The sequence below is a fragment of the Varroa destructor genome, unplaced genomic scaffold, assembly GCF_002443255.2.
Source record: "Varroa destructor unplaced genomic scaffold, Vdes_3.0 BEIS01000003.1, whole genome shotgun sequence".
Lineage (NCBI taxonomy): Eukaryota > Metazoa > Arthropoda > Arachnida > Mesostigmata > Varroidae > Varroa > Varroa destructor.
Genome location: NW_019211456.1, coordinates 3,163,420 through 3,182,564, shown reverse-complemented (window position 1 = coordinate 3,182,564; position 19,145 = coordinate 3,163,420). Strand labels below are relative to the sequence as shown.

The following is a 19,145-nucleotide window of genomic DNA, read 5'->3' as shown; positions in this document are numbered from 1 at the left end:
TATATATATATATGTGTATGGCACCAGTGCTCAGAGAGCAGGGCGAATGGCTTCCGATTCATGGAGGAGCCCCACAACGCCAGTTCGTTTGTCTGTCTGTCTGTCCGCCATGAAGAAGGGCCACTAACTATTACTCTGTTTCTATGAAAGGCTGTATCTGAGCTATATAGCAGTTGAGAAGCAGCGTATGCAAAATGGTGTAGACAAAAGTACCCGTAAATACTCGGTCACTTCGAAGTATTCTATACACTGACAACCGCGACCGCTGCACCAGCAGCAGAAGCGTGTCTGACCACAACGGCCCCTCTCGCTGTTGCACAAACATCAGCCAGACGCTCCTGAACGCACCGCAGTACCATTAGCTAACTCCACAACGCTCGTCGTCTTCGTCATAAGAACTTTCATAACGAGAAAGTAAACTAGCGTGTAGGTAACGGCTTGCGGTCACTCATCTCACGAAATCAACTTATTATCGACTTTTACGACAGCAACAAGGGCAACACAAATGCCACTAAGTGCAGACCCAGCTGTAAACCTCATCGCCAGACACGGGGCCATCTGGCCCAGCAAACAGTTCATCTTTTTCTCTGTCAAATACAAAGCGAGCAATTTTATTCTTTGAGACAGCGAGCAGCGCAGACCGCCAAAAATATCTATGAGTGGCAGTCCGGAGCGACCTCCCGGACGGCTACAATGAGTTTGCTAGAGTACGCTACGCAAGCTGACACGAACACACGCGCGCACAGAAGCTGAACGGGAAATTCACGCGTATGACCGCACATAGTTTAACAGCCGAACGGACAGACCAACAGAGCGGGCGGGCATTCATGTGGGCAGAACCCGGCCATCGCGGCCAGCGCCATAGGGATAACCGCTGCAACGTCGTGAGCCGCTTCACTATGTATGACATGATGTCATTGCAAACAGAAGGGCTTGCCTCCAGTGTGGAAGCCTATGAAGTCAAGTCGCCTGAACTGCTCATTCCCGGTTCTATGTCTGTGGTCCTATATAAGCATTTATAGGAGCGTATATATATCGCATTATGACACCATCTCCGGCTACGGCCAGCAACAGCTTCTAGCGAGTAGCGGTTTTCGCAATTGACGGCAGCAGCATCGATCTGCTTAACCGTCGCCGACTGGCCCGTTGGAAACCGTTGGTGCCATAGTTAGTCCAAGGCCAATTACAGCACGAGCTGTAAACACTTCACCTCACCAAGGGAGAGGGAAAAAAGAAGACTTGAGCAGTATCGATAACGCTGGCGATGAAATGGCACCGGCTGCCGTTGGCTGTGAAGTCGAGACTATGGTGAAGCTGTCGAAGGTAGTCTTACCTACTCCTAGCGATCATGTACGAGAGGAGCATTATTAGAGAAACTACCGATTAGATTTTGCAGTAGATTATAGGCGTGTGGCACTTTGTTAGTGCGACAGGCAGACAGATCGACGGACGGGCTAGCAGGGAAACGGCACACGACAACCGTGTTTGGTCCTGACACAGGACAACGTCTCTATGCTTTACTGTCCAACGGAATGACCAAGTTACGATCGACGTACGCAATACGTGATCGTGTGTATGTGTGTGCAAACTCAGAGAGTTTTTGCTGTTCATACAGTGACGATAAACAGCCACCTCGTCTAGAACAGAGCTGAATCACGTGACGACACTGGACAGTGATAAAAACATGGAATCACCCCAGATATTTAACCAAGCTATCTAAAATTAGCGCCTTAGATAAACAATGGTGTACAAGAAGATCCCCATTTCGATGGCCTTACGGAAAACTAAACGAAGCCAGTAGTCAGAAATCTGAAATAATCATTTTTATATCTCTGATCAACAATTTCTATCTGCTTCTGTTGAAATGCCGCAGTACTCCTGTTGTCTAACCACGCTACCGGTTAGTAACCGGCAGCGGTTAAGGCAGAGCCTATTATTGTAGTGGTCTTGTGAAAGCAAATACTTCCTATACACAGTCATGATCCTGTTAATACCCTGAAAAATATTTCAACGAGACGTAGGTGCGAAAAGAACAAACGAATAACGCTGACGGCTGGGTAGACGAAGAAGCCAGCGCTACTACTTTTCACTGTAGTCGATGACTCACTAAACATAAGATGCCCCTCAAGCTTGTACACGATCTATTTTGTTCTTTTGTATTTTCGTAAGGGATTAGTTAACTTGACTTACCCCGTAAGATAACACACATCCGGGCACAGAAATCGCATTACTGATAGGGAAAAAAAAACCAAGACAAGGTCCATTTATAATTCATTCGATTTCACGATAGTGAAGTCGATTTCATAATACATCGTCGTTATAGTTTCCGTTTTCGTATGCAGGCCGAAGATCGTCATTGATTGATTGAGTCGTCGCGCTCGTCAAGTAGATCCCCGCCGTATTTCCATTATCCGCACATGATACGGTAACAATTTCGTTAATTTTCGATGATCGACGGTCGTTTTTGGGGGTGGTTTTATTGGTAGGTTGTAGGAACAACGGTAGTTAGTAGAAGTAGTAACGATGGAGAAATCCGGTCGATTGACGAGGCAGACGGGCAGACCAGTTGATTGAAGAGGGCATGCAAAGAGTTAGTGCACAACGGTAGAGTTAGTGATTACGAGCGATCATTTTTTTAAATGTGCGAATCTCAACATGTTAAGCTTGTTACCGCTGTGCTTCCTCACGTTGGTCGTATCTTTTGCTCAGACTGTTAGCAATTAGTACACACACATAAAAATGGCATGGAAACACGACGCTTCCGCTGACTATTACATAGTTCATTGTATATTAGTTGGCTTAGTTAAAATTATGTAAAAAAAGAAACGATGTGCTCATACACGGACTATAACACCGTCTGCACATTATTACGCCCACACTGGCGTGCCGGCAGCTGATCATAGATCTAAGAAAAACGCAAAACGGCGCGGTGAGATTATTACAGAGTTTGAAGACAGTTGTATTTATTTTGAGTTATTTAGGTTCCATACCCTACATTGAAAGGCTTCGACTGATCTATAGGCGAGCTAAGCGATTTCGTTTTTAATTGCCTTTTTGAAAGGAGTACGATTTGAGATACTAGACAAACCAAGGTTGCTTTAGGAAAATAACATAATCCATACAATCCCTAAAGACGCCTACTGTAGTATTTATCGTTGATGTCAATGAGATTAATCCACCTAGCTACACACGGAACATTAGTTCGAAGACCATTTAAACAAATATATCTAAACCCGAAAATGTTGGAGACGATCATTGGAAATGCATCGGTTTTAGCAGTGCTTTTATGGAACTAAATGAAAGCCTACTTACACGAATGTGAGCGATACCGAATGTTTGAATATGATAGTTACAAGAATACTTTTATTCTGTTCCTGTATGTTTCTTCATACGCACAATGGCAGCTTATTCGATTGAAGTCCTTTTTCGTTTATGTGTGCACTGTATGAGGGTACTCACGTTGATGTTGGGCTAGCGAGGTATTTAGGTGAGCGGAGGGGACGCTCAACGAAGCAGCGCCAAACGCTCCTGCAGCTGCAATTGCTCCCCTGGTTGTCGTGCTAGCAGCTGGTGTAGCGGAAGCCCCAGCTGTCGCCTGGGGCCAGGAAGGGAGTGGACCGGACGTCGCACTATTAAACAGCTCGGGGGCGAATTGCACGGCAACGCCTTTAGCTAGGTCGGCGTTTTTTCGTGCCTCCAACGACGCGATGTCACCCTGCTCCGCGCGGTCACGCGCCGTGGCCGTTCTATTGAATTTCGATAAGTCACAGGAAATACCGAAATAGAGTGATGAAAGCAACTTGTAAACGACAATAAATATGATAATTACTAGAGTCAGAAGGGTCAGAAACAACTACAAATGATAAGCGGATGTCTTGGCTGCGAGGGGAACCGGTCTTAAGCAGCTTGCAACACTTGCTTGCGATACTTGCAAGACTCCATTGCACTGCACAGTGTCTTCAGAATCGGATACTGCATGCATCTAATTTCAATTGGAAAATATTTGCATACGTTCAAATTTGTAGCAATGCCTCTACATTCACTTGTAAGCATTAACTACGTTTTTGCAGAAATTACCATCGCCGAGAAAAATACGCAGATCTTAGCGACGCTTATGCCTCAGAATGATTAGATCGGTAGTAACACACGCAGCCGTCTCTTTACCAACTACAGAACAGGATGTTGTCTGATACACATAAACGCGATTATAATCACAAATGGTTCAGTCGCTTGAACCAAAAAGTAAATTGGAAAATTCAGCCCGCATTCAGAACGAAAAGGACGCCGAAAGCAGATAAGACGGGCCACAAGGATAATAACCCAATCCGCCGGACTCCGAGGTCAGGCCAGACGCTCGATGTGTGAGCCAAAAAGCGAGACGCAGGCGAAAGTCGACCTCCATTCTTCTATCAGACGCACAGACACGAAAAATCTACATCGCTTCTGGGTACGGGTCCATCTGTGTTGGGCTTAGCCGAATAAACTCGTCTGCATACCTACGTTAGCACGCACCCTATTCCGCTTCCGGGCGATGCCGTATAAACAAGCAGCGATCATTGACAAGCAATATGGTGAGAGGTTGCTGGCCAGACAACAGTCGAGATCTATGGTTAGACAATAGTAGAGTGCTGTTTACACCCGAAGCACTTGGTAACGCTCCTGAGTAATATTTTTTAACAATTTAGTTTCATCATTTGAGAGGGACTGTACAGCCTTTTAAACCGATATGCTGTCACAATCCTGCAATAGTGATGATGTAACTGATATCGCTTACAACGAACGATACGTAATTGTTATGGCTGTTTTCAGTATAGGTATCGACTAACAATTAAATAGTACTCTGATTCCCCTATATCAGATTGTCTTGTTTAGCTACGCAATTTCTCGCATCATAGTTGAGGGTAACGGCGTAGTCTGGGCGGCAAATGTACATCTCTGAGTACCTTACCATACCAAGTCGATATACGACAATAGTTCGAGCCTCGGCGGTGGCAAAAATTATTATATTAATACTCAAGAATACGGGAAAAATAAGGAACTGGTGAAGATATGGTATTATTGCCATGTCGTTCCATAGGCCTGTTGAAGAAAGTCTAGATGAGCCCAACAAGACCCATCAACGGGGCCAGGTTCTTATAGGCATAATTGAAACGGTGATTCTAAGGATTTGTTAACATTGGGTGTTTAAGCTGTTCATTCATTGTCCATAAGTAGTATTCAAAAAAGTACCGTGTATGAGTGATGTAAATTTGTCAGCGACAAGTTTTTACTTAGACTGTACCTGTGTAAATGGTTTTAATCTGATATAAATTGTACGATTACTCGTAGTCTCGACGAACTACAACGTCGTTTACGTGCTATCGTTTATATGTTTTCCTTTTGTCGCCTCCTGACACGCTGCGTACACGTCGCTAGTATTGCTTTCTATACACGCTCATTACGCCATCGCCATAAGGTTTTCAGCAGAATCGTGCAAGCCAAACGACTGCTACAGAATATTGGTACTATATAGTAGCTTATATACGCATCTGTAGTCATGGATCGAACAGAAACACCGTTGCTTCTTCTATGACAGATACTTTCGTTTATAAATACATCGTTTAGTACATCATTTCGACCGAAGAAAAGACGCGTATCTTCATTGAAGCTAAAAAAACTTAACTCTAATTCATTTCGAGGCATTCCTCCACACTATTCACACATTGAAGTCGCAATTTCACGAGTTTACCACAAATTCACTATCTGGTATTACCATCGCCAGTTTTCATCACTTGCATTACTTGCAGTTGCGGATCTGAAGTCGTAAATGGCCCGATTATTATCTGATTATATAGTCATGTTCTCAATTACTACTATAATAATGAATCTCCCTCATGCGATTTTGCTCCCTTCCGCAGATTTCATAGTTTTATTTAATCCATGAATGAAAGTACAATTATATGAACCTAAGTCTGTCCATTACAGAGGTGAGACCTGCTTCTAATATTGTGGCCTTCCGTTCAGGCCGTCATTCCAACACTTGCATAAGACCTTGTATCGTCACTGGTCCCCATACCGAGTGCTCTATAGGACTCTTCAGAATATGAGTAATCAAGAAAAATCAGTATTGATATTTTTGGTAAATGCTACTATGTCCGGAGCTACTTAAAAGGTCCAGAGGTGTGAAGAGATTATAAACTAGACGAGATTAGCCTTATACATAGTATTACATGATATACCATAACTATCTACTTGATGGAATTCACCCAAGTTTGGCGGAAATTGTGGATAACGAAGCCTTCGGTGTGCTAACAATTTGTTACCGATCCATGCATTTCCAAGCAAGAATATAAGAAGATTGAAGATTACCAGCAGATGGCCAAACCTCAAGACTTCCAACGGGAGAGCGAACCGCTATGATTACGGAAGCTTTTGAGCACAACAGAGCATGGATAACGCGCTTTTTACTGCCTCAACAAGAGATTTCTCAAACCGCATGTTACTTAATTCTAACGAAGACACATAAAAAAAGAGCTGAATTTAAGAAACGTGGACATGGGTGTGAACTACTCGAAAGATAATTCGCGTAACAATTACCCGCCTAGAGTAGACCATCGCCATAGGCAAGAGTTTGTGCCGTCCGCCAGGTAAAAACAGAGAACGAGATCAAACACACGAGCGATGAAACTAGATTTCGGCGACTTTTAATCGCGCCAAAAAAATAATTTCAATGGGAATATCGAATAAATCGAGCGTACAGTGGTGCTCGCCCTCGCATCAGGGCATTTGTTATAACAAGTTTTTGTCTAATAGGAAAATAGCTAACTTCACTGGATACTATCTCAACTTCCTGAAGAGTCAAATATTTTCTAATAACGAATTTTGATTAACAAACACCTTGCCCTATTAATGTGAGCCCGGGCATACAGCCTAGTAGCCTAAAAGCAAGGGATATTGCAATTGATTCAGTGACCCACAACGTTAATGGATGATGGTTTTTAGTTGGAACAAGTTAACTGACAAGCCTGTAAAAACATCCGAAGTGGCCCATGAAGTGCAATTCGGACAAAATCCCGTTGTACCCGACCAACTGTGGTTGATCTCCTATTAGCGTACGAAATAATGTTGGTGGCCGTTATTTTTATTTGCCTAGCAGAGAAATACTGTCTTGTTCTTACTATTACGTGTTTCTAATAGAAGATTTAGAGGGAACGGGGGTTGGCTTCATTTTATTATCAGATTAGCTTCTTGTATGTCATTTTCGCCTCAAGAAGTTATCTGGTACAGCTTTGTAGGTTTCCAGGTAGTTGAGAAAATGTTATGACATCAAAAATGATCCTGTTACTTCTTTCTGCCAAAGCACGTCTTTAACAATAGTTGCTGCATGAGGTTACGGTGGACCCATCAGAAGTCGTCTGTACGTTTTAGTGACATAATATAAAGTTATAGTTCCTCCATAAATATCAAGCCGTTGGGTCTACATTTTGATCGGCACACAAGGAAATAGAAACAGGGCAAATTCGGACATGAATACTTGTGTATTAATAATAAATCAGGTTGATAACCCAGCTGGGAATGTTTCTATTTGAGATATTCTGTCGCATTTAAAGAGCTGCATTATATGTTATATTAACTGTACGATACTTATGGTTGCCAATGCCAGCTTAATATACGCGCTAAAAAATCGTTTCGTTTTTTGGGAGCTAATAGTGTCCTCACCTGGAAATGGCGATATCGGCCTTTTGCAGCGCGATCTGCGAGGCGCGTATTGCGGCGTTTACCGCTTGCTCGATGCGCTCGCGAAATTTGGCGCTACGGAGAAGGAAAAGGTGTTTCTTCTTACCCGACGTAACAAGGACATTGTTTTTGTACTTTCCTTCTTCCCGGCTGCCATCTTTGAACGTTGTTACGCCATAACCGTATTTTTTGTTGTTGTACCATTCGCCCTCGTACTTCAGCCCGTCCGATCGCTCCGCAATACCTATAAAAATTAGAAATCGAATAAGCGCCTTGTTGAACATTGTTGTTAAACTCCGATAGTCAGCGACGTACCGCACGACCAGAAAAGGAGGAAAACCGTGGACAACGCATGCTTCCCTCTGTTTGTGCAAAGGCCGCCCGACAAGCAAAAGCCTATACGAATTACTCAAGTGAAGTTTAGATAGTTCTCGCAAAAATTTCCAGAAAGAGTAAATCCTTTATACGCTTGTAATTATTATGAAATGTAACTATTTTGCAGAATCTCGTGCTGCGTGTCGGCACCTTCCATATAACCATACTACCGGTACCATAATAACAAATATTAGTCCTTGCCGTAAAAGCCGTAGCAACAAATAGGGTTCAACATGTTTTACATTCGAATTATAGTCCCAGCACGTTTCTGTCTCAAACAAATAAAGCTATCCTACAAACATTTTTAGAGGGTTCAAGTATGCGACAAAACGGTAGCCTGATGAAACGCTTGAATCAATATCCCTAACAGATGATTATGATTGTGCCTTTACTCTTTGAAGGCGAAGCAGCGATGGATCAATGTATAATAATAATAATCCCTTAATAAAGGAAAGCATTTTACCATTTGTTTTTTTTGACGTTTTAAGTTAAATTACACCTCTAAAATTCAGAATTTTTGTGCCTTTGGAAAACCTGGCAGGACTGAGGTTTTATTCTATCTACACAATATGTCCTCCGCGTGAAGAGCTGCCCTTGTAGCATCCTCTGATTGATTACTGAAAACTAATGCCGAACAGATGCGAAGGGAGAGCTCTGGTCGATCGGCTGGAACAGCCTAAGAGGGATGTTTGGGAGGAAAGCAACTGTCATTCGTTGTGTAACCGACCTAGACCCCCGGGATATTTCTCTGTGTGCCCCTTAAGCTAGACAATTAAAAGGAATCAAATTATAACGTAGCGGATGGGTTAATGAGGAACTTCATTCTGATCTGTACGTCAACAAGCTGGGTTCGGGCAACTGGAACGAAACAAAGGATCAATTAAAGATTGTTCGTCCTTCGAGCTGTCCAGAATGCTTCACGACAGCGGCGAACGGTGCGTGCACAGCTTCATCATCGATTGCAAACTTTTAATCGATCGATGCGCCGCGTTACTGTTTTGCTTAACGCTTAGACGGCGAATCGTCGGATGAGCTTGACGATCGTCGACAGTGCTCGTTCAGGAAGCGTATCGCTGTTTCCGCTCATCTATTGGTCAGTGTCACACTCATTTTCAGCAGTGAAAACCTGACCAAAACAATCCGCGTTCTCAGTGAAGTTCTCAGTCATTATACCAAGCGACGGCCTGCTAAGATTTAACTTCACATTTGTTAAAGTAGCAGGAGAGTAAAGTGTTGTGAGAGGAACAACGAGAAACCGTAAAGCAAGGAGTTTCAAACTGTAATGTCACTTAAACCGTTACAAGCGGATCCGGTAAATTCTAAAATAGAATAGCTTTTGAACTAACTGGGCTAGAAAACGAATTTTTAATACATCTTAGAGGTGCTTTCTTTTGTTTACTGCACACTGATCTCAGGGTTCTGGCAGCTTTTGGATAGCCATATGCCTACCATCTCGTTTTCATATGTATTTTCTGTATCTATGATATTTTGAAATAAATCGGTTGATGGTATGCTTGCCTACCAGCTACCCTTTTTAGGGTGTGGAGAACCTCTGATTACACGGATTTAAAGTGGGACAATAAGCACGACGTTGGAGGTTCCTTTGCTCAGTACAAAAATTACTGAGGCCTAAGCATGGGATTGACATTGTAATGAAGTAACTACACTGCCTGTTTTCGCTTGCTACTCGTGCTAACAGCCCATGAGTTTCCTGAGAAACTCAAAATGGCGGCCTGCATTTATTGTTTCATTTTCGGCGGATATCTTACAGTATAGGATGTTCCTGATGTAAGTACTCTCATCATCCTAAGTCTGAACCTACTCGTGACTGCCACCTAACTCGATTTCACTTCCGGGCGACACCACCTTCTCGCCTGATACCTCTTCACCGGTCAATAAAATTATACCTCTTTTTGGTGTTTTTTTTTGTTGAACAAAGTTCCGCCAGATATACGTGAAGTTGTCATACGCATTTCCGATTGTTCTGTAATCAACTCACGGGGGTCGTATTTTTACTCAATCTTCGCATTTTCAGTATTTGAGTCATGAATCTGTAACATGTTAGATTTAGCTACAGAGCCCTTAGATTCATACATGCGAAACCTCCTCGACTGCGGCGATGCGTTCTTGTCCTTCGCATCTGATCACCTTTTTGCTGATGTTCAACATCCTAATTTCCATTCATTAAACGCTTGCACCGTTTGCGTAGTCTGCTTTCGCCCAACGTCCGTTTGCCTAATGTTTTACTAATTTTCGATGAATTTTGTAACATTCTGGCCTTCAAGTAACCACAATTTACCTACCGAACATTGATTTTGAAGACCAGAAAACTATTTTCTTTCTGAACTTATTTCTCTTACGTTTTTTTTACGCATCAATTTCCCTAAATTTTCCCGACTGTCAAGAACTCATTAATACTCATTTTATCTCAGACTGAATTTACATGCCTTTGTAGATGCAGCAGATATTGAAATATTGACATGTCTCAACGACGCTTTCGTAGGTTTTCATTCATATGGCCAGCTGGTAAACTTCAATCAATCAAGTGAAGCCTTAGGAAGCTGGCTAGCAAAAGTGTCTGTCAGAATGTTTGCATTACCGAGCGATGCATACTGACATTGTTAGATACGGACGAGCGTTTCATCCGTTACCTGAGTTACACAATCACGAGTAATAGTACCACCTAAAAATATGTAGTTTCTATCAACTACGTCAGATTTTTAGCTAGAATTGTGTTCGGAGTGTGAAGAAACCATAATTTTAGGCTGTCTTACGCTCATTCTGAGATCTGGTCGCAATTGAAAACAGGGTTCGCTATAGACTACTAAACTTGAAAAATGAGCAAAGTTTGTTAGTTAGATAGAATAGATAGTTCAATGCAATTCCAGCCAATCACAAAATGGCCGTCTGATGTTAAAATACAATTTTGAGATCTAATATCTAAACTTTCGAATCTCAGCATCTTACCTAACTTCTACATAAACCATGCGATACAACGTACAGTGGTTTTTAAAGCATCGTGAGGCGTTTTTTGTAAATTGAGTAGTATATTTAGCTAGAGATAGATAATGACAGAACTCACCATAGCCAGAACGTTTGTCGTTTTTCCATTCGCCCATATAAGTTTCGATAACATTCGAGTCGGTGATGTCCTCGTCTTGGGATACGAACGAGGCGTTGGAATCGGTATGATGCCCCTGACCGCCGGCGCTGTGTGAGTACGTGAACGCCGAATGGCCCGACTCTGATGAAGCCGAGCTGAGGTTGGATCGAGAGCCTCGCAGGGAAGAGATCCCCCGCTTGTCGATGTCTCCCGTGCTGTACTGTTTCTTAATTCTAAATCCCTATGCCACGTGAAGATATGCACGCATTTAAATTCAGATTTGCACGACGGCAAGTTAGATAATTGATCATCTTTTTATATCAAGTTTATACCTGTTTTCCATTCTATTTTATTAGTAAGTCCGTCAGAGTTCATGTTGAAATGTTAGCAATTTTTTTTTTAACAACTTAAGTAACAAATTCTTGCAATGAACCGTGGTTTTGTGAGCTGACGGGGACTTCCGGCAGCCACTAACAATGCGAGCATAAGCTATTGCAATAAAGATTTGAAAAGCTACTGTGGTCGGTTAAAGGATGATAGCCAACCAGATCCGACCCCGCAAAACAAATTATATGGGTAAATACTTTCTAACAAACGATGCTAGCAAAGCACCGCTGGGGGTCGCTTCTTGGTAAGTAACCATTAGAACGCAGTAATCTCGGAAGCTAAGTTGTCAGTCGCCTTCAGTTCAGCTCGTTCTGAGAAAGCCATAGTCGTGCAACAGAATTTACTATGTGACCTTACAAATGCTGTTCGCATGCAACACTACGCGTTCATGAGTTCCAAGCACAGCTGGGTTTAACTGTCTCGAAAACGCTGCCCAGCGTTACTCAGTCCCCTCTTTTCAGCTCTTGCAGAGGATGCGACAAGACTCGCGATGGCGATATCCTAGGCTTCCAGTGTCGGATGGGAAGATTATTATTTATTCACAAAGAGTGCAGCTGCGCGCTAAGTAAAGCTTGGTCAACGTCTACTCCGCTTACCCGTTAGACAGTCTCCATAGCTAACAATCATTCGCTCCTGCCTGCACTATTCTCTACGATGTTATTTCTCACTTCTTTTCAAAGCTTTTCAACTGTATTTTTCGTACAACACCCACTTAATGTACATACATATATATATATATATATATATATATATATATATATATATATATATATCATCCTAACGACCGTCCGGTGCAACAAAGATGTCTCATGATTTCTGCTCTATCCACAATCACAAAGTAACTTAGTTTACGAAATCGGCCCTCGATTTTGAAACAGAGAAAACAAAAAATATGTGAGCGTCTCTTTCCAACCGAAAGCGCTCCGCCCCATCGTTTTTCCCCACCTTCCAGTTCCTATTCTGTTCTTTTCGTTAATTACCTCTCATGGTGAACGTTCGTTTTACTCTTGACGCTCCGGTTATTCAGTTTCCGTAAACCAAGTTAGACCCTACCCCCATTTTTGTTTTCTCCTCCAGAATACCCACCGCCCGCCTACACCATAATCCTTCGCCTGTACTTCCAGAAGATCATGTTACATAAAGCCGACCTCTTCTCATATCCGAGGCAACGTACATAAACTCGTAGCTGAAAAGAATCTGACGTACGTAAAGTTTTGCAGTGTCTGTCGGCGTGTCATTTGTTCGGTATTACTTGAATAAGCTTACTGCGTTCCTATCACAACGGGCAGCTGAGCTGATTTAGGCCTCCTTCTACTTGAAACAGCCAAGTCCATAGGTTCCATAGCGAAAATAGCCCTGACGAAATCACCCTCCGTGTGGCTAGCATTCGAGAACTTTTCACTCGGAGCTCCTAAGCAAATTTCTAAGCTTGTTCGCTCAAACGTTTTTGACCAAGATCAATGGTATTTCGCAAGTGTTATGTCCTGTCTCACGTACTAATCTCTTAAATACATGTAGGAAAATTGGACGTATTCTATTGTAACTGGAAATTTGTTTCGTTATCAGGAAGCTTCACTTGGGCGACCGTAAAACGAACAGCAGTAAGCTTTAATTCAGTCCAAATGTATATTCATTGTTCGATTAATAATGGAGCTCTGTCAGCTGAACGAGTGTGTAGATAAGTTTACAAACTTCATAGTAAATTAACTGATTCGTATTGTTACCGCTGGTTTTTTTAATGTTCAGAGTATGATCTACCTGTTGGTAGAAGTTCCTCAAAGGACGCATGCAGCCTAATGCTGACAATATGGTATGATGAAGGCAACATGTAGCTGGTTGTACTTGTAGCAATAGCAATAGTAGTAGCAGCTGCAATTTTGTAGCATGTACCGAACAGGTAACAGACATAGCTCTTGGCGGTGCTAATCAGATTGAATGCAGAACGATAACGTAGCTGACGTCAAGGATCATTGTCGAAAAAAAAGGCGCCAATAAAAAAAATCGCAACTTGTCCAGTCCAGCTCAGTAATTGATTACGGTTGCAGAATAAACCATGTGTATAATTGAACAGTTACACCTAACACAAAGCGGGTCACGCGTTACTTCTCACGATCGTAGGATTTAATCGAAATTTGCATGTTGCGTGTGTCTGTATTTACATTTGGCTTTCCTTACTAGAACATGGCCTTGTAGGCATTCGTTTGCCTTACCAAACATCCTGTTTCTCTACAGCGCGGTCAATTATGTTAAAAATAATAGTAATAATTATTATTATATTTTACATATTATCGTATGCGTATCGTTTGTCCACATACACTTTCAATTATAAATATATTAAAATAAATTTGTTCGATGAGTGTTGCCTAAACATGTACCTGTAACTTTCGCATTCTAAAATTTTTATCAGAACTTTTATTTTTTTTTTACACAAGTTACTTTTTTTTTTGTTACCAATACGTGACTCGTTTTTAAATGATTCGCATATGTTTTTAGTCCATATTGAGGTTTTTAGTGAGCATTAAGTTACTGGAATCATAACTCAGTAAAAGCTTTGTTCGTTCTTTTACTGGGAAGATTTCTACTCAAACAACGTTAAGGCCATGCTCCAAGTTTATGGTAGTCGTGGAATAATAATACCTGTATGATAGAGCGTTTGACGTCGGCCGAGCGTTCAACGAGTGACCTTCTCCTCTGATGCGAGGGCATGTCGTCTGATCGTGATTTAAGCACAAAACCTCCGCGGCAGTCGTTGACTTTTCGATCTCGTCCGGTAGCGGGGTCGTCGCTAGAACCTACTGCCTGTTGGAGTGAGCTCACCGAGGACCCCAAATTAATGGCTATACAGTACGCAGTAAAAGACGAAAAAAAAATTACTACTTTCTTTCATGGATGACGGAGGATCTTCACAGTATCTTCGATCAACTACCTACCGCTACAGAGATACAAAAGGCCGTTTTCAGTAACAGTAACTCTAGGCTTATTTACCGAATTATCAGCAAGTCAAACGGACAAGCAAAAATAATTTCCATATCCCCAAAGGAAACTTTGTATTGCTGGTTCCACACGTAGATAGCTTTAAGCTAATTTTCGTTGAACAAAAATTAGAGAGACGAACAGATGCGATATTACATAAAGCAAATAAGAATCCGTCAGCACGGAAAAACGTGATCTTGTTGTCGAAATTGAGCTTGAACATGCGTTATCCAAGAAATGTAGTACTCATCTATGGCCTCCCTTTGTAACACTCGTCAGCTCTAAAGGGCGACTTCACGAGATAGAAATTAAATGGTAGCATTCTAGTACTCTTTGTATTGGTTTCCGGAACGGCTAACGTTTTTCCAACATATATGCTTCTTTGAAGGTGGCCCAAGGTAATTAGTAATTTTAGCAAAAACGAGAACTATATATATATATATATATCTGTATATACGTATATTGAAGAAAGTAACACACAGAATTAGGTACTACTATGTCAACGGCCTAAAAGATAGCTTTCCATACTTTATATTAGGTACCATAGCTATGTATAATCATTCGACTATACTCATAGTTTTGGTGGCTTTAGATTATCGCACCAAGGCATATATACGTGCTTGCCTGGATGTTAGCGGACTCCCCTCTCATTATTTGATGCCGGACATTAATTAATATATATTTATGACAATATCTGATATCAGGCAGTTATATATAGTGATCGTCTGTGCTTGATCTTAATCACGAAAAGGCCTGTATTATATACTTGTTTGGACGGCCGTCAATAGACAAAAACGAGCGCTGCGATAACACTTGGATTAAGATGCTTGTGACTGTGACTCCTATTACGCGTACTACTGCAGCGGCTCTGGCAATACAATTATTAGGTAGATGAAATGAATATATAATGTAAAACAATCGCTAATTAACGCATAAGTTATAGTAACGGTATTACTAAGACGAAACTAGACCCCAAGGGCAAAATGGAAGTTCATAAGTGAAAGATTCTCATACACATTTACATGTTTCAATGTGTGTATTATATATAAACAAAATGGAGCATTTAAGTTCGGGCCGATTTTGGCGGGCTGTCTGTTGTAGTGGGCATATTGTTAAGGATGCGCTATTTCTGGTAATAAAAAAAATGTCGATTTCTGATGCAGAAATCAATGACTATTCTAGGAAGAAGAAGAAGAAGAACATACCAATTACTAATTCGGTTGCTGAAGCGGTCAGTGTCCTTTTGGCTGTTTGAAACCTTTGCAGTTTTCGGATTTTTGATCAGCCACATTTCATTCCACTATGAATTTCCTTCGTGTTGCTTATTTATCATCCCTTAATGCACAGTTACTATCAAAACATTATTTATAAATTAAAAATGGAATAGTTTGGGTGGTTTAGGTCCTGAATTGAAATTGTAATCCCGTTAAATGGTGACTACAGCGAACAAACCTAACCATAAGAAATTATACTTCTGGCACACGTGTTGAAAAATTTCGTTGAAATATCTTTTTTGCTTAGATACAATCTTAAGCGCAGCTGAAAAGAAAGAGGCCGAATTTAGAGGCCCCACCTATTACGGTATCCAGGAAATGCACTGTTCAACGGGTCAAAACTTTTTGATTGGGAGTATGAACATGTAGCAGAAGTACAAAACCCTTGCCGCAAGGAGTTTCAGACGGATCCACCTAGTAAAAATTAACTAATCAATCTGATGAAGGATAAGTTTCAAGCCGGTGGAACCGCTCACGAAATTTATAGATAACGTTCCGGAAGACCAAGAATATTAACAAGCTCTACCAGCCAAGGAGGGTTACTGAAGAATTATAGCAAAACACCCGAAGTAAAACGATCAAGTCGTGGGCTTGGGATCAGCAGAACGAGCGTCGAACGCATTTTCAGGCACTGCTAATAGAACAGTATATGCTATCAGTGAAAGTTACTAAGGTATATATGCATTTTTTAAGACACTCTGAATATGTTAGCACATATATGTGTATATAACAGCTAACTGCTACTAAGGCAGCAGGCCTTGTACGGCGAGCAATGCTAGGCCAGAACAGACGTGATCCTCCACCTGATACAAACACTTATGGAAGCAGCCAATAATGTTTACAACTACTGAAAGTAAAAAAATTGATTCAGTTTTAATGAAGCGGGGATAATTTGTAAAAAAAAATATATTATTATTTGATTGGAGTTTAGACCAAACAGCTTTTATAGCCTAGTACACACAATGTTTCGACTAGTTGTCGATAGTTTATGTTTTTATAGTAGCAAATCCACATGTACGGCCATAATGTGGTTATCCTTTTTTGCTAGGTACGTGCCTGGAATGCCAGGACATCCCTTATACATGCTATGACGTCGTCAACGAAATTTTCAACAAGCTAGAGCAATCAACGATGCTTAATGTTTTTTAGAATAAAACTTTAATATCCTATAGATTATCTTGTTTGAACAGGTGACATTTTTAAAAGTAGCCTGTGTTTGAAGAAAAAATCGTTCTTATGAGAATGACTCACCTGTAGGTGTTAGGCACGATCTTTCATAGTTGACGTTTATTCTAATCAGATAATTGTGCGGCACAAAACATTATATCTATTGTGTTCTAGGCAGTCGAACAATACGTCTTTCCGATCGCCTCCCTATTGCAAACGCCCTGCTCGTGAAACTTATACAGATGGAAGGCCTTCCAATTTTACTGTATATAGTATACTTTGCATATATATAGACATAAGTCCCTATGTATATACAAATATATTTCTATATATGAGTATACCCAGTGTACTTTATGCCACAGCCAGTTGACAGATGTAAACTTTTCGCGAGCGAATCAAGAAGAGCACAACGACGATACTTAACACAATGCAGTTAATTGAATTGACTTAAGCACAGGGTAGACGAATAGAAAGTCGTCCGTCGTAGGACCTCGAGAATGTTTTCCAGTGCATTCACAGTTTGTCCTTGTTGCAATAGCTTGCCCTGACTCCACATAAGAGAACTGAGGTCTACAGCAAACCCATGTACAGAGGACGCGTTGACTACATGAACAGCCCAGCTAATACTGTCCACGATATAGAAACATCGTCAAAGGCGCCAGTTTTCTATCATTCCTTCTCGGTCTCTGGGTCGGCCTTTAGTTGACTGCGTGTGCGAAGACGCCATTAGTGCCTACGACCACGCACCTTATAACAAACCTCTCCTCCACGCAAAACACAGCAACGTAATTTGCAAAGGCGAGATCGTTGCTTCACTTCGAGCGCTGAATCAACCCGGCGTCAGCTCATCGTGCGCTTTCGACCCTACCAGAACGGGATAGAACATAGCACTGTGATCTCCTGCTGAGCCAGCTGATTTCCCTTTGGACGAAACTGTCTAATGAATACAACGGTGCCGCTATCTGCCGCGTGAACCCCGTCCGTTTTATCTTGCCTAAACAATGATGATCATAATGCTGGTGTACCGTTGTTGATGATGATAACGATGACGAGGACCGCACGCAGCGGGCACCGTAGTAGTCGAAGTCAGCGGAGCGGTCGAGTGGCAACAGCGAAACGAGTTCGCATTCGACATTGCATATCTATACATTTTTCTTGCCATAACTCCCAACCGAGCAACAACCCAGACACCCCAACTGAGTGCTGACTAAGCACTGAGGTTATCTCTGAGCCAGATATCAGCCGTAATAGAGAAAAATTTTATAGTAGATTATCGTCGTAATTTCGAACGATTACCTCATAGATTGATGGTAAGTGATGCGTACAGCTAAAGGATTCCTGAATTTTGTGCCGATTATCAAAATGAAATATACCTGCTTCTTGTTTAGTCTGTAATAAAAGGAAAAAAGAATTGTCAAACCGGAATATCTCTGAGTAGTGGAAAGAAAAGTATCACCTAAAGCAACAACAGCAGGCTTAGTATCAGTTCGTAGTTTACTAAGTGCTTTGTGCTGGTCGACTGAGTTTAAAGATGGGAGAATTAGATGGTTGCCGTTTTGGGATAAAAATGTCGCTCTCGGCTAACGTTCGTTGCCCTTTCATACGTTGCTTGTAGACCGTCAAAAAAATTTAAAGTAAGCAGAAAAGCACGAAGATCACGAAAAACACACTCCAGAACGCTGATTAGGTTACTATGTTTTACGGGCAAAAATATATATGGCGACATATTACGATCGTTATCAAGTATCTAGAAGAATAAAGCATAACCATTACGATAACGAACTTCGTACCATACTTTAGGTTATCGACAGTATGAGTTATTTCGAGGCACAGGGTACCACAGAGAACGATGCTACACAGATTGGAACAGCTATAAAGCAACTATCTCACCATTTATATGCGGCTTATATATATATATACATATATACATATATAAGCAGCATCTGCACAAGTACCGATATCTAAACGAAATTTCTGCGTAAACCGGGAGAAAAATCCTCGAGCCATTTGCTTTAATCACAGTATTAGTTCAGAACCTAAAACGCATAGAAGCCCCTGACAAAATATTTCTATCCTTATTTTTAAAGACATTCTTCATAGCAATAGTAAGTAAGCCGATGTGTTCATGTCGACATTTATTATAGCTTACC

At 41.4% G+C, this 19,145-nt stretch overlaps 1 protein-coding gene across 8 annotated transcripts in view; it reads right to left on the bottom strand.

Moving 5' to 3' along the window:
* Positions 1 to 19,145, bottom strand: part of jp (junctophilin) — a 54,863-nt gene that overhangs the window by 15,392 nt on the left and 20,326 nt on the right. For all 8 annotated transcript variants that reach the window (XR_015324692.1, XR_015324693.1, XR_002672066.2 and 5 more), the window contains exons 4-7: positions 14,219 to 14,418; positions 11,174 to 11,435; positions 7,699 to 7,960; positions 3,460 to 3,746 (exon numbers count right to left, since the gene is read on the bottom strand). Coding sequence is in view for 5 of the 8 variants with exons in the window: in XM_086984898.1 (XP_086841024.1) it covers positions 3,460 to 3,746; positions 7,699 to 7,960; positions 11,174 to 11,435; positions 14,219 to 14,418 (1,011 nt within the window). In the remaining 3 variants the exon portion in view is untranslated. The remainder of the gene's footprint in view (positions 1 to 3,459; positions 3,747 to 7,698; positions 7,961 to 11,173; positions 11,436 to 14,218; positions 14,419 to 19,145) is intronic.